This window comes from Miniopterus schreibersii (genome assembly GCF_964146895.1).
Source record: "Miniopterus schreibersii genome assembly, chromosome: 1".
In the NCBI taxonomy this organism is placed as follows: domain Eukaryota; kingdom Metazoa; phylum Chordata; class Mammalia; order Chiroptera; family Miniopteridae; genus Miniopterus; species Miniopterus schreibersii.
In genome coordinates this window covers 8,589,369-8,604,633 of record NC_138101.1, presented here as the reverse complement: position 1 = coordinate 8,604,633, position 15,265 = coordinate 8,589,369, and the positions used below count along the sequence as shown (strand labels likewise).

Below are 15,265 nucleotides of genomic sequence, written 5' to 3'. Positions count from 1 at the left end.
GGAAATAGGTGGACATTGCAGTTTAAGAAATGAAATACATCACCATTATATATCTGTTTCTTCAATTTTTATTCCCTCCTGTGAAATTTTATCTTTGTTCCCTACCAAATGTACATAAATATGTTGATGATATTTGGAAATGCATCAAGAAGACAAAAATCATTCATCTGTTTTAGATATCTCTAAAATTTAGCTGCACTATTGAAATTAAATGCATCAGCATGTACATCTGAGATGATGATGTCCTTAGAGTCCATACTCCCATAAGCAAAACAATGCTGAGAAATCTTTGGCTTATAAATATGGATGAATCTAAGATTTTTACATAAAATTTAACGTAATGATAATATAACTGATTAGAAATTTTTGAGAAGGGGCTATGTTTCACGTAATAAATAATTGATCAAATTTTCTGATTTTTATTTTTATTTATTTATTTTTATATATCTTTATTGATTTCAGAGAGAGGAAAGGAGAGGGAGAAATAGAAACATCAATGATGAGAGAGTCATTGATCAGCTGCCTCCTGCATTCCCCCAACTGGGGATCAAGCCTGCAACCCGATCACGTGCCCTGCCCGGGAATCGAACCACTACCTCCTAGATCCTAGGTTGATGCTCAATCGCTGAGCCACACCCAGTCGGGTGAAGTCTGTCTGATTTTTAGATCTCTGATCCGTGCAGTGCATTAGAGTTCAGATCTAAAGAAAATATAGTAAAGTGTGATGTTTTTTAAGCAGTTAATAAATTTACTCCAAAATGGCTTTTCAGCAGTATGAATCATTTTATAGTTAATTAAGGCATCTAATCATTATAACTTACAATTACAGAAGTATTTAGAATATTAAATTAGAAAATGCATATTACTTTTGTTACATGTTGATAATTCATAATTGAATAGGTACAACCCTACTAGTATATTGGATTGTTTATTTTTGTTGCAAAGTAAAAGAATAGCTCTTATTTTCAGTTAGTATTTCAAAAAACATGACTGTAGTCATACCCCCCTGTAATTTGAGATTTTTCTACTGTGGTAATATGAGTATTTTACACTATACCAATTCATTTGTATGTTTGTATCACAGTCTCCTAAAATGTACCCTAGATTGGGAATTGACTTCCAAATGGTCAAATAAATCAAGAAACTATTAATTTGCCCAGCAGCTTATATCTATACTTGGTAGTGTGCAAGAACTCTATAGATGTGTTTATCAGTTTTAGGTAAATAATAGTGAACCTATGGATATTTACGGTGGTTTCATTGAAGTAATGACCCTAATATGCTCACACCTTTCTGTATCCATGCCATTTGTTAGTGTCCTCCAGATGTTGGACTTGGTCATCTGATTTGCCTTGGCCAATGGGACAATAGCAACAAACGTTATGCAGCAAAGACTTGAAAAGCACTTGCACATTAGTGCTTATGATCTTGTTGTGCTTGACATACTGCCACTTTGTAAATAAGCTTTAGCTAGCTTCTGAGTGATGAGACACATGAGACACATGGCTCAGTCATTCCCATTATTTCAGCACAGGGAAGCCAAACTCCAGACAAGAGTGAAGCCATCCTAGATCATGCAGATTCCAGCATTAACAATCCCAGCCAAGATCAGCAGAACCTTGCCAAATCAGCAGAACTGCCCATCTGACCTGTAGACTTTCCAGCAACCTTTTAAGCCACTAGGTTATGGATCAGCTTGTTACACAGCAATAAACAAATGATACACTATATGTAGGAAATAGACTGCAGAGCAAAAACATCTTTCTAAAGAACATTAACATTTCCTTTGAGAGTAACTAGATTTCCAGTGTAGGAGACAACCTTGGATATGACCCTTTTGTGTCTCTGGATTTACGGATATCTGGCCTAAAAATTCTAGAGATATCATATTCATTAGTTTTGTTCATTAATATTTCTATTCCCCCTTCTTTTGGGGAACATGGTAACATTACACTTTTCCATCTGCAGTAGACTACGAAAGTGGCCACATTATTTTTTCTCTCTCTATCCACACCCTTTCACAATGTGACTTGCAGCTCTTCCTGTTAAAAAGTACTTCCCCTCATTGACTCTGGGCTTGGCCGTATGATTGCTTTAGCCATTTGGACTGGAGAAAATGTGACCCAAGCCAAAGCTTTAAAAGTGCTTGTGCATTAGGGCTTGCTCTCTTGCTGACCTTGGAATCTTGTGACTGCCACCATGTGAACAAGCCAAGGCTAGCCTCTTGATGACAAGGGACAACTGGCCTGTTTGCTTTGTTGTCCCAGATGACAGTCACCTCACCTTCAGAAACAGAGCTGCCTCTCTAAGGGGACCCTAATCACAAACACCCAAGTGAACACAGCCCAGGCAAGCTGAACTATCCAGCTGAGCCTAAACAAATTGCCATTCCATGGGATCATAAGCTAAATAAACAGTTGATATTTTAAGGCATTAAGTTTTAGGGTGGTTGGTTACACCTGCAAAGCTATCTGATATATCACTCCTTTGAAGGTAGGCATGGCCATATGATTTGCTTTACCCAGTGAAAAATGTCACTTCTGGCAGAAGCCTTTAAGAGCTGGACAGAGATTTAACATCTTTTTCTTGTCATGGTGACTGGGGAGGTTCCAGATGGTGGAGCTCCATAAACCTGGGTCCCTGAATGGATATGGAACAGTTCTCCCTACCGTCCTTCACACTGACTTTTGGAGGACATATAGCTTAAGAAATAAATCTTTGTATTAAGCTTCTGAGATTTTGAGTTTCCATACTAGAGCATAACCTAGCCCATTCTGACTATGTAGAAATTGGTACCCAGAAGGCGTTATGACAATGGAAAACCTAAACTACGTGGCTGTGACTTAGAGGCTCAGTGGGTGGTGGCAAGGAGACTGATGTTAGAGGCTGGAGAGTTAGTATTCCATGCTGAAACTGTTCGTGTGAGTTTTCCATTCTTCACCTTTATCCTGGTTATCTTGCCCCAGTTCTGCCACTGTACAGTGAGTGTGTGTGTGTGTGTGTGTGTGTGTGTGTGTGTGTAAGCAGAGAGGAATGGTCCTTTGTCCTTTCAGGTCTCTAAAACAAGAGAAGCTGATTCCTGCTCTAATATAGGGACCACCAGGCATCACCTAGAGATGCCAGACTTTGAGGTAAATGCTATTACTGAAAGGAACTTTTGGATTGTCTCCCTTGTGATAGGGATGGATGTCCTTTGTAGTGTAAGGAGAGTGAATTGGTGACCAGAAAGGTGAACTGCAGTAATCATTGGTGCCGCTCACCAATACATTCCGGTTCTCTTCTTCCTGGGCAAGTAGTAGGATTACACTTCCGAGCTCCCTTGAAGATAGGCATGCCCGTATACATTTTTTTAATCAATAAAATAGGAGTGGAATCGACTTGTATCACTTTTAGGAAGAACCAGTTTGCCATTCATCTTCCTTGGGCCTATCAGGCCAGTGGGGAAGGGACAGTGATTGGGGCCTTCCTCGGTGGTCCTGTGGCTTGGTGACAACACCGGCTGTGGAGCTCACTCCCCACCGCCCCCCAATGTTGGTGAACTTGTTACTGCTTGTTGCTGCACCATAAACTAGCCCACCCTAACTAACGTAGATTACTGTAAAAGCGATCAGAAAGCTACAGGTGCTGATCGCCCGGCAGTTGGAACGAGTGGAGGCCGTAGCCGCAGCGGGCCGCTGGCAACTCCTGAAGCTCCTTCCCAGTGACCTGACTCCTTTCCCAGCTGGGACCGTTCTAGAGCCGTGACCATAAGATTTTAAAGTTTATTTTCTTAATCTGTGAAAGTGTAAAACTACATCTTCACCGTGGAGGGTAGATACTGAAGTTTATATTAAACGAAAAGCTCCCTGAAGAAGAAAATACGTGTTCTCCGGCGCAGCGTGGAGCCCGTTGCGCAGCATCTGCAAGGAGCTGGTCCCACGCCGCGCCCCGCGCGAGGCCAGGCGGGTGGGGGCGTCACGCGGCAGGGGCTTCAGCGGGTCGCCTGCTCCTGGAGTCTACGTTTTGCGGATAAAAAGTTCCCCTTCGGGAGTTTTCATCGTCACACCCAGAGCCCCCGTAGGTGGTTTTGGGGGGAAGCCCCGCATCGTCTCCCTGACCCCCACACATGTGCTGCTTCTGAGGTCCCTTCCCCCTGGAAACTGATGTTTCTGCGGGATCTCCCCGGACATTCGGCAGTTACTTGGGATGCGGCCGAACGACCAGCTTGCTCTTTCCCTGCAGCGGCGGGATGCCAGGGACCCAAAAAGTTTCCAGCACTTAAAGCACAGAGTGCGGCTGGAACCACCGAGGAGCGGTCCAGTCCCGCGGTTCTCGCCGCCCCGGTCTCGCGGAGCCTAAGGAAGCTGAGGTGCCCGGGTCGGACCCGGCGGCGCGGCCAGAGCGCGGTCCCCGGCGCCGGGCGGCGGAGGCCGAGCCCGCAGGAGACGCCGCGCACCCAAGTCCAAGGCCGGTCTCCAGGGCGGAGTGTGGAAGGAGGACCGCGGAGTGCCCGTCCCCGCTGGACTACAAGGTCCAGCATGCATGGCGCCGCGGCGTCCAGCTCCCCTCCGGGACTCCCGCGCAACGGAGCCTGGGAACTGAAGTCTCCGCGCGTCCCGAGTCGCGTCGGGAAGGCAGAAGGGAGGAGTTGCGAGTCCGCTCCCTCGCGCGCCGGTTCCTGGCCGGGCTTGGAGCCTCTCGCTCTCGCTCGGGGTTTCCGCGGGCGGCGGGAGCAAGTATGGCTCGCTTGAGTAAACTGCGGGGGGAGGGGGGACTGGAGCGCGGGCGGGGAGGCGGGGTCAGCGGAAGCGGCAGGTTGCTTCCTTCTCCTCGCGCTCCCTCCCCGCCTCTCCCCGAGGGAGCGGTGGGAGGGGGAGGGAAGGGCAGAGGGAAGGTAGTGACACGTGTCAATCAACCCCCCTCCGGGGGGCGCGCGCTCCGGGGCTCGCGCCGAGGGCTCGCGCCCCTGCCTCGTGCCTGCGCCGCTCGTATGTAAATGAGGGCGCGTGACGCGGGACGCAGATGGACAAGGGAAGAGAGAGAATGGCCGCTGCCGCCGCCGCTGCTGCCGCCGCCGCCGCCGCTCAGTGCCGGAGCCCTCGGTGCGCGGCGGAGAGGAGAGGATTCCGGCGGGAACTCGACTCCTGGCGCCACCGCCTCATGCACTGTGTAGGTAAGAGAGACACGGGCCGGGGCGCCGGCTCCGCGCGGCCGCGGCTGCCGCTGCCCGAGGAGTTTGTGGCTGAGGGGTTTAGTTGAATCTCCCGTTCGGGTCAGTTCAATGGGGGAGCGCGATGGGAGCGGCGGCGGCGCGGCGGCCCCGGCGCTCGCCTTTTGTCTGGGGGCTCGTCGCCCGGCGCGGTCCCCGCTCCTTCCCCGTCCCCGGCGTAGCTGTTGGGCTCCCAGGAACTGTTAGTTCGGACCCGCTCGCCGAGCCCCGGAGGAAGCCGCTCGCTCGCGCTGTCCCCGAAACTCCTCGGCGCCCCTCGCCGCCCGTGGTCCACCCTGTCAGGAGGGAGGAAGCGGCCCAGCGGGTCGGCGCCCGGGCGAGGGGAGCCGGCGGGAGAAAGGCGGGCTGGTCCGCGCCCCCACCGGGCGCTCACACACCCCCTTCTCGTCGCCGGGGGCCGGGCCGGGCGACGCGACCGAGTTCCAGGGAGGGGGACCCGGGCGACCCCCCCCGGGCGCTCGCGGGGCTGCTGCCACGGGTGGACCAGCGGGGGGCTAGGGGCAGCGGGGGCGTCGCCCGAGGGGCGGGGGCGCCCTGCTCTGCCCTCTCCCGCTCGGCGGCGGCGGCGGCGCTGTGTGTACCCCTTTAAGAAGGAGCCGCTCGAGCGCTGACGGTTGGGATTTGAAGTTCTTCCTCCCTCTTTGGAAGTCTGGACGGCGGGGGGGTGGGGGACTGTTGCCATAGCGATGACACCCTCGCCCCCCTTCTCCCTGTGGACGCCCGACGACTCTGGTCCTCTTCTACTGTCATGTGATGGACCCGTCCCTGCACTTCCACGCGCGGCTCCCTCCCCACCTCCCGTCCCCAGCCTCTCGCCACTCCGCCTTCCCTGTCGGTGGGGTCGGAATCGTTTTGCTTCAAACTTCTGGGCTCGGAGCTGTCATTCTGCGGGTTGCTTGGAGTGGCGGGAGGTGGTGGGACCTCTGGACCTTGCCGCTGTCGCTTTTTTGTCTGAGTGGGACGTGTGCGTGGAGCTGTTACCCGGCAGGTTGGTGGTGTGAGCAGGAAGGGACAACGCGGGTCCTGGATGAGGTGTGTTGTGCGTGTTTATGTTGGAAGGGGGTTCGGGGTAAGAGAGTGAGGGAAGAAGAGTGGATAGTGGTAGCAGCTTGCTCGGCCGGCTGTTAAATCTCGGCGTTTGGAGTTGAGGCACTAACCTTAGTGCCTTAAGAAAACCCGCTCTCTTACCTTGTTTCCATCTGTTCTTTCGCCACCTCGCGCCCCTTTTCCCCCACCCCCCGCAGATTTGTTTGGTTAGCGCCTGGATGAAGATCCTTCTCGTTTTTTCACTAGTGAAAAAGAGATCGTGGTAGGATTAACTAGTACAACTTCAACTCAGAAGTGTGCGCTGCAGAATACTATGGACATAGGAGAACGTACGAGAAAGAAGATTGCTCTGATTAGGGGCATTTAAGTTATGTTTAAGCAATTTACTGTTCACCCTTATAAAATATGTTTTGGTCTTATCTAAGGAAACATTCTAGGAAATAGCTTTAGTCGAGTGCTCATCAGTGATTTTAGTTCTTTAAAAAAGTGTAGAAAAACCTCACGGTATTCTTTATATAAAAATGTTAAGCTAAATGTTACTAGTGCTTCCTGAATACAAAATGGACCCGTTTTTATAATTGTTTATATAAAGATCTCTTCCACTGACAACCTGTTTAGAAATTATTGAGTTCGTTGAATTAGAATCAGGCAGGATAACAGCATTGTGTAACACTTTTTTGAGATATTGTGTTAAGTTTTCCCAAGTGATATGACGATTTCTTTGGTCAATTTTATGTTTTTGAATCCTTTAGAGTCTTTATCCCTTCATCTTTTTGCTTATTTAGATACATTAAGTATGGCTCTATCTCAAAAATATATGCACCTTTGAAAAGTAGTTAAATTTTAATTAAACACAAAATTAATGGATTTGATGGGAAAAGGGACTTTTTGCCTTACCTATTTGGATACTGAAGTAGGATTAGGAGACATTGAAAATTGAGTTAATGCTGTTATGTTTAATATGCAACCTCTATATTACATTTTTAATGTAACATATAATTAATTGTACTGTATTTGAAAGGAAATTTTTAACTGGTCCGAAACTATATTTGAGAATTGTTTCGCAGAGTCCCAGTCCTAGTCAGGAGACCTAGTAGGACCCATTTCATACTTTCTTTTTGTCATTGTATTTTTAAATAAACAATAAAACTCTTTTAAACAGGATATACACTTGTTGATTGGTTTTCTTCAGTACCGTATATGTGAAGCATCTATTTATAGTGTGAATTGGGATTAAATGTAGTTTGTGTACTTATTTTAATTTGTCTTTTGCTATAAGTATGCTTACATTCAATATTTTACTTTGTAAACATATTTGCAAAAAGCCATATTCTTTTTCCTTTGTATGTTTGTATGTGTGTGAATATATATATATGTGTATATGTTTCTATATTGCATATTCAGTGCTCTTATGGCTTGAAATCATTTTTATAAAATATTATTCTTTCTGCCTTTGGAGAAGAAAATGATTCAAAAGCGTTATTTTTAAATGAGGTAAAGAAATTGTAAGCAGCATCTTAGGGTCGTACAGCAAGTTAGTATTGACCCAGTAGTGAAGTTTTAAACCTAAATTTTTAGAGTAAGTCTTCAATCTGATTCCTTTTTTTGTAACTTATATATAATATTCTAATTTTATGGGGGGAAAGTTCATCTTCCTTGTAGTTAGCTAATATGTATAAGTCTTGATAAGGAAAGTGATGTTTACCTTTCTCTATTTGCGGAATTCATTTCTTTAGATTTGTGACTATGATTTATTCCTTTTTATAATTTAATTGAAGAGTTGCCCTATATGCTCTATGCCCCAATTAATACCTCTATTTACAATGTGGTACTTTTAATAATTTGATTATTTTTCTAATATCATCATATACTATGCTATAATTTTGAGTATGCTCATATAACATGTTTTAGTGCTTATCGGATATAGTAAACAGTATCCTTGTGCTTCATATAATATTGAGGTATAACATATAGTACTGAATTTTAGGGAATATATAATATAATTAGTAACGGATACGTTATAAAAATTAAAACAAAGTCTAGGAGAAAAGGAATGCATTAATGTAATTTTAAATATTATCAGAACTTGTATGGTCTGTTAGGATATTTGATCTGGGAGATAAGCCAAGTTTTTTGTTTTTGTTGTTTTGATTTTTTTTTACTTTTATTTTTGGTATAATTTTAAACTTACAAGAAAAGTTGGAAGAATAATACAAGGAACTCCTATATGCCTTTACCCACATTCACTAATTGTATTACATTTTGCTGCATTTGCTTTATTGTTCTTGCCTTATATCCATATCATTCTATCTGCCTGTCTGTCCATCCATCCATCCATTTATCTTCTCTTGGAATAATTTGAGAGTAATTTACAGATACCATACTTCTTCACTCCTAAATTCTTCAGTGTATATTTCCTAAAATCAAAGACATTGTGCTTATGTAACCACAATGTAGTTATTAAAACCAGAAGGTTTAATATTGGCATAATACTGTTATCTAAATCATAATTCATATTTTATCTGTTTCTCTATTTTATCTGTAAGCTTTCCTCCCCTTAGTCCAGGATCGTGCATTGCATTTAGTTGTCACATCTCTTTAGTCTCGTAATCCGGAACACTTCCTCAGCTTCTCTTGTATTTCTTGACCTTGACATTTTTGAAAAGTACAGGATAGTTATTTTGTGGAATGTCTTCCCAATTTGAATTTGTTTGTTGTTTCCTCACGATTAGATTGGTTATGCATTTTTACCAGTAATACCTTTGAAGAGATGTGCTTCTTAGTACATCATATCTTGAGCTTCATGTTGTTGGCTTTGAAAATAGGCTAACGCATTATTCTCCATATTTCTCCCTGAAAGCCATCATCTATCCCTTTGTAATCAATATGTAATTTGGGGGAAAATACTTTGAGAAACAGGATATTTACATAATCTCATCAAAAATATCATCTTCAAGTTTTAACATCCATTCATGATTTTCTAACTTCTTTATTCAATAATTAGTAGATATTCTGTCATATAGCAATATTTGCCATCTTCTTTCTTCCCTTCTCTCTTTATTCAGTTATCTTTATCAGTATGAACTCATGGATTCTAATTTAATCAATGTTTACATTCATTACTGTCATTATTTTTATTTCTAAATTTTCCCAGGTTTCGCCAATGGGAGCCTCATCAAGCTGGTTCCAGTGTTTTTTGACAAATCACACCTTTCCATAACACTTCCCCACCCGGTCATTTTTTTACCACTTCCTTCCTGCCATAACAACATATTTCATGTTCATCTTTTACTTTACCTGACCCAGCTTTAACATCAGCCATTTCTCTAAGGAGCTCTTCATTCTTTTTAGTGGAAAATACATTTAGATACCCAAATCTGAACACTAGGTTTCAGGACTGTTTTAAACCGTATTTTTTTTTAGATAGAAACTAATACACAGTGCAGTTGATTTGCCTAAGGTTGTAACAGCAAAACAAAACGGTGAAGATTTTATTAGAATTATACTATAAACTCCAGAGTCTTTCCTACATACCAGTGTTGTCCAGTAGAAATATAATGGGAGTGAAATGCGTAGTTTAAAATTTTCTGGTAACCACATTAACAAAGCAATTTCAATAGCCTGATATGCTCAAATATTTTAGCATTAATCCATATAAACTTATTAATAAATTACTTTACATTCTTTTTCAATATTGAGTTCTTGAAATCATGTGTTTTACACATGAAGCACATTTGAATTTGGACTAGCCACATTTCAGGTGCTAATAGCCACATGTAGCAAGTGGCTACCTTATTGGACAGCACAGTTCTATAGTGTAGTAGCTCCAGGCAAGTCTTAATTACCATGGTACCACTTATTTCAAAACTGTTGATAATAACCAACCTATAGCTTAATTTATTTTCCCCCAAATCTTTTATTTGGATAGTATAATGCAGCACATAAAAATATAGGCTCTAGGAGCTAGACTACCTGCGTTTGTATTCTGGCATTACCACTTACGGTGTGGACAAGTTACTTAACCTGTCTGTACTTCCTTTTCTTATCTGTAAATTGGAGATAATGAGCTTGTTTAAGAATGAATTGTGTTGATATATGTTAATATGTATCTACATATAGAAAGCATTCTGTAAATGTTGCTATTATTGACTTACACAGGTTATTAGCAGGTTTGAGCTTTATAATTTTGCCAATAGATTCTTTCTGGTGGGAAACAATAAAAAGATCATGAGCCATGTTAGAGGAAAAGATAGTAAGGGCTTGAATGATCTGTATTCTAGGGTATTATAGAGCCAGAACCAGACTCATGGAGTTTTAGAATCACAGTGTATAACTTAGCCTAATCCTGGCTTTTTGTATATGAAGAGACCAAAAGACATTTGATGCTTTAAATTCTAAGGAATATTTTGGCTTTGTAGTAACTGAATACAAAACATTAGTTTAAATTTATTTTTTTTAAATGTATATTATATTAAATGTAAATGTATATTATATTAAAGCTACTATTTATTGCTCTCTTTTTTACTTTTGCTGTTAACCTCATCACTGTCTTAGAGATCTGCACTCTGCAAGTGTTTATAGAGTGGACTTTCTTCTGAACTACTTGCCCCATCTATAATCAGCAGTATAAATGTCAGAGTATATTTGTTTCCTTTATTTTTAACCTCTGAAGAAGTTATGGTAGTACTTCATAAAGCTGTAACACTTAAAGATGGGATAGCCCAGATAAATAAAACTCTCTTTCTGGATGCTTCTGGCTTTCTGGTCTTTTGACTTTGCGCTAATGTCTAGCTCATCTTGTCACTATTGCAATGTAAATCTCAGAAGAGTGGATTTACTTAGAAATCTAGATTTGATGAGGACTGATATGGTGGGTCAACTACCCTAAAACCTTGGCTGTCCAACTATTTTTTCAAACACTAGCAAGTTTTTTATCCACTTAAAAAAATGTAAATTATGACACTGCCTAATAGCATGCATTAGACAAATGGAATGTATGATGATAATGAGTAGTTGGATAGTTAAAACATATACCCAAATTTCTCTGTAAAGTAGGTATATGTGTGAAACTGGTCAGAGCATAGTATAGCCTCCTTTCTCTGTGGAACAGTCTCTTCATGTCCATGCTACTTTTCTTGGTTCACTACATGTATATGCACCCCTTCCTGCTTGGCTGTGTGCCCTGACAAATTGGTGTTTGTTGTGTGCTGTATGTTCCCCTCACTTGTGTGACTTTGAACCCTGGCTCTTCTATCACAGTGCTGTCCTGGGAGGAGCAACAAAGGCATGTTGATATTTGGATATGTAGTTTCTTCTTTCTTATTAGTAAATCCAGTCTTTCAGTTATTATACCCTACATTATTTATGTATGGAGTTTCTTTTTCATTTTTGATAATATTCCTTCTTTTTGGGTGTACATATGGCGAACATTCATGGGTGACAGGTGACAGGTAACAGTTGGTTAGAGCACCAAGTTCATAGGTTCAACATTTTGAGGACCCATTTAACTTTGAGAGTCCATACTTGGGCCTGAATGTATTATTAAGTAATTAATTCAAAAGGGTTTTGTGTTTTTTCCCCCCACCACAGAATATAGATAAGAGAATGTGAATAGGCCCAGATCAACCTACTGCTCCCACTAGGAAACTAAGGTAACAAAATAATGCCATATTTGTATTTGAAGAATGGCACTTTGTTCTTAATTAAAACTAAATAAAAATTTTGTTTTCAGAATTTTTGTGTTTTCTAGAAAATAAAACTTACAATGAGGAATCACTTTTATAAACATCTTACTTATCCTTTCCTTTCTTTTCATAGAGTTTTCCCACAATTGGCAACGACCCTATCCTGCTTGCTTATATTTGCTTCTTTTCTTTTTCTTTACCCTAATGTGTTGCCAAGTTATTAGTACATTCTTTAAACTATCTCCTGGATTCAATTTTTCTAATAGTGTACTTGGGCAGATTCAGGTAAGTTTCTGGTTTATATCAATATCTGCATTTCTGGTTTTACTGTCTTTCAGTCTAGCTTGTAACCTACATTAAATCATTGTTTGAAATAGCTGCTTTGATTTTGTAGTTCACAAAGCAGTATCTCCCATTTGTTGTTGTTCGTCAAGTGAAAGCTCCTAACCATATTCAATTAGTTGATCTTAGTCTACCAGACTGCGTCTTCCCTCTGTTTTTCTAGTGTCTTCTTTAGACAGCCCAACCACTTGCATCTGCTTTTACTTCTCTATTATACACGTTGCCCAAAGTTCTTGAGTATTTTTTTAGTCATATCATCTACCCTACATACTCAGTCACCTTTTAATTCATTTGCAACCTAGAGTCTTTTCTTAAGTATTTATTGAAAAGCAAGTTTGACACTTTCTCCATTAATTCAAATTGGCCAATTCTTTTCTGATGGATATGTGTAAGGTGTGTGTATATGGGAAGCAACTTTGTTTAGTAGTCTTCATATTTAAATAATAAACCATTTAGTGACAAGGAACTAAGCTTTCACAAATGATAGAAAGGATGAAGAACTGAAAGAATATAGTTCCTTTCTTAGCCTCCATCATCATAACCTTAGGCATGTCATTTCACCTTCCACAGGTGGAAATCTGTGAAACTAGGATATCTATACTCAAATGTTCACTATTTTTTATTTTTAATGAAAGGTGGTATAATACTTATGTAGTAGTGGTTTGTGGACCAAAGATATAAATTAGGGAATTATCAGCATAAAGATGATGTTTAAATTCTGGAAATGGATGAGCTCTCCCAGGTGTAAAAGATAGTATAATGAGAGGAGTAAAGTATTCAGCACCATGCCTTAAGGAATCTTAACTTTTTTTGGGCAAAGGAAGAGCAACCTCAGAGTAAGGCCATTGAACTTTTACACTGGAACATAAGTCTCTTGGCTAAGTAGAAAACCAGGGGAGAGTAGTATCACCAAATCTAAGAAAAGAGAAGTATGTCAGTTACCATGAAACAGGGAAGTGTACATTTTTTTGCAACATGGAGGTTCTAGGTGACCTTGACTAAATTTCAGCAGATTCGTGGGAACGGAAGCCATAGGTTAGAAAATAAAGTGTGTATAAGTGGAGATGACATTTGTAGTAGACTACTCATTTGAGAAGCTACATTTTGAGGAAGAATAGATAAATGGAGTAGTAGTTGAAAGGATCTGGGTCTAGGGATTTTTTTTTAGATGGAAGGAACCATTTACAATACTAAGTAAGATGGGGAATACTTTTCTGAGTCAATATTCATGATATTTCATGTTTAATTAAGCTGAGACTTAATAGTAACAAAATATTGAGTCAGATAAATTAGGTGAATAATAGATGGGCTTGGTTTGAATCACTGAATGTGAACTCTAAATCTCTTCTTTTTCTTTAAAGAATATTTTCCCAATTTAGCTTATTGCTAAGATATGGTATGTGTGATATTAGTACATTGTACATTTTAAAGGAATAATTTTTTTCAGTTAATTTACTGTTGTCAGTCATCAAATATTTTGAGTCCTACTATGTGTCAGTTGGTGTGGTTTTTTCATGTGATGAGGACTTTTAAGATTTACTCTCTTAGCAACTTTCAAATATGCAGTGCAGTATTATTAACCATAGTCGCCATGCTGTTTATTACATCACCATGACTTACTTATTTTATAACTGGGTATTTGCACCTTTTGACTCCTGTCACCCATTTAACCTGTCAACCACCAATATGTTTTCTGTATTTATGAGCTTGGTTTAAAAATATTAATTCTTTAAATGATAAGTTTGTACTGAAGAACTTGTCAGCCAAAATTAGACATCGGACTTCTTTATTCCCTATCCCCCTGGATTGAATTTACCAATCTATCAAAGACAGAGTAGCTGGAGCTGTTGGCCTCTTCTAAAGTACAAGGAAGTTCTACCCTAGTAAATTTACCATGTGATTTGCTTATTGGTAGTATGACTATTTAGGCAGAGTGATCAGGAGGGTTGGCAAGGCGAGAAAAATGACCTATAAAACATTAATCCATCCCACTATCAGGATGTTGCCAATATTAGTTATTCCTGTTTCCTTTGGGAGGGCTGAATAAAGGGTAGAGAAAAGGGCAGAAATTTCTTCTATAATACTTCCCCAAAGAATGTGATTAGTGTTGGGAAAGGTGGGAACTGTGGGTTGGATAAAAAAAAAAAGTTGTCTACGCTAGGAATAGGGTTTAGACTCGGCTTTTAAAGAGCTTACAGTTTTCAGGGATGTTAAGTATTAGAGTTGGTATAATATAATGGAAAGGCAGAGGAAGGAGCAATTAATTTTGATTTGAAGGATCTGAAATACTAGGCTTCAAAAGACTGAGTGAAAGTAGGGCTTGGCAAACTTCTTTTATAAAATATAATAAACATTTTAGGTTTTGAGGGCCATATGGTCTCTATTGCAACTCCTCAACTATGCTGTTGTAGCACAAAAGCATTATATAAATGAATGAGCATGGTTGTGTTCCAGGAAAAAAATTTCTTACAAAAATAGGTCGATTTGGCCTATAGGCCATAGTTTGCTGATCCCTAAGTTAATTAAATGACCCAGCAGGAGAGTAGGTTGGAGGGAACAGGCAGAGGGCTAGAAAATAAGCAAAGGTATAGAAATCTAAATAATGATATATTCTGAAACTACTGTATTTGGCAACTTAATATCATTGGAATATAGGATGGGAGTAGGAAATAGGAGTTGGAAGTATAAATTATGGCCTCTATAAGGAGGAAATTATGAACCTTTGAAGTTTTTTTTAATGGATAATACGCATGATCAGATAAGTCTGCTTATTTTCATTTTGAACATCTGCTATTGGTTCAGGTTTGAGGGGGTTTATTTGTAATAGTTTTAAAGAAGCTCACATTGAATCAGCCCTTTTAAGTCAAAATTGGGGAAATGAACAATCTATTATATATTCAACGTGTTAATTAAAATATTAGATTGCTGTAGTACTCTCAAATGGCACCCTTCTTTTATAGTTAGACTCTGAACAACTTGAAAA

General features: G+C 40.9%; 1 protein-coding gene across 7 annotated transcripts in view; it reads left to right on the top strand.

The window, feature by feature from the left end:
* Positions 1–4,597: 4,597 nt before the first annotated feature.
* Positions 4,598–15,265, top strand: part of LCORL (ligand dependent nuclear receptor corepressor like) — a 106,250-nt gene continuing 95,582 nt past the window's right edge. For 2 of the 7 annotated variants that reach the window (XM_081119141.1, XM_081119140.1), the window contains exon 1: positions 4,598–5,152. In XM_081119141.1, coding sequence (XP_080975267.1) covers positions 5,002–5,152 — 151 coding nt within the window. In that variant the 5' untranslated portion in view covers positions 4,598–5,001. The remainder of the gene's footprint in view (positions 5,153–15,265) is intronic. The other 5 variants (XM_081119145.1, XM_081119146.1, XM_081119142.1 and 2 more) reach the window with 4 other exon arrangements.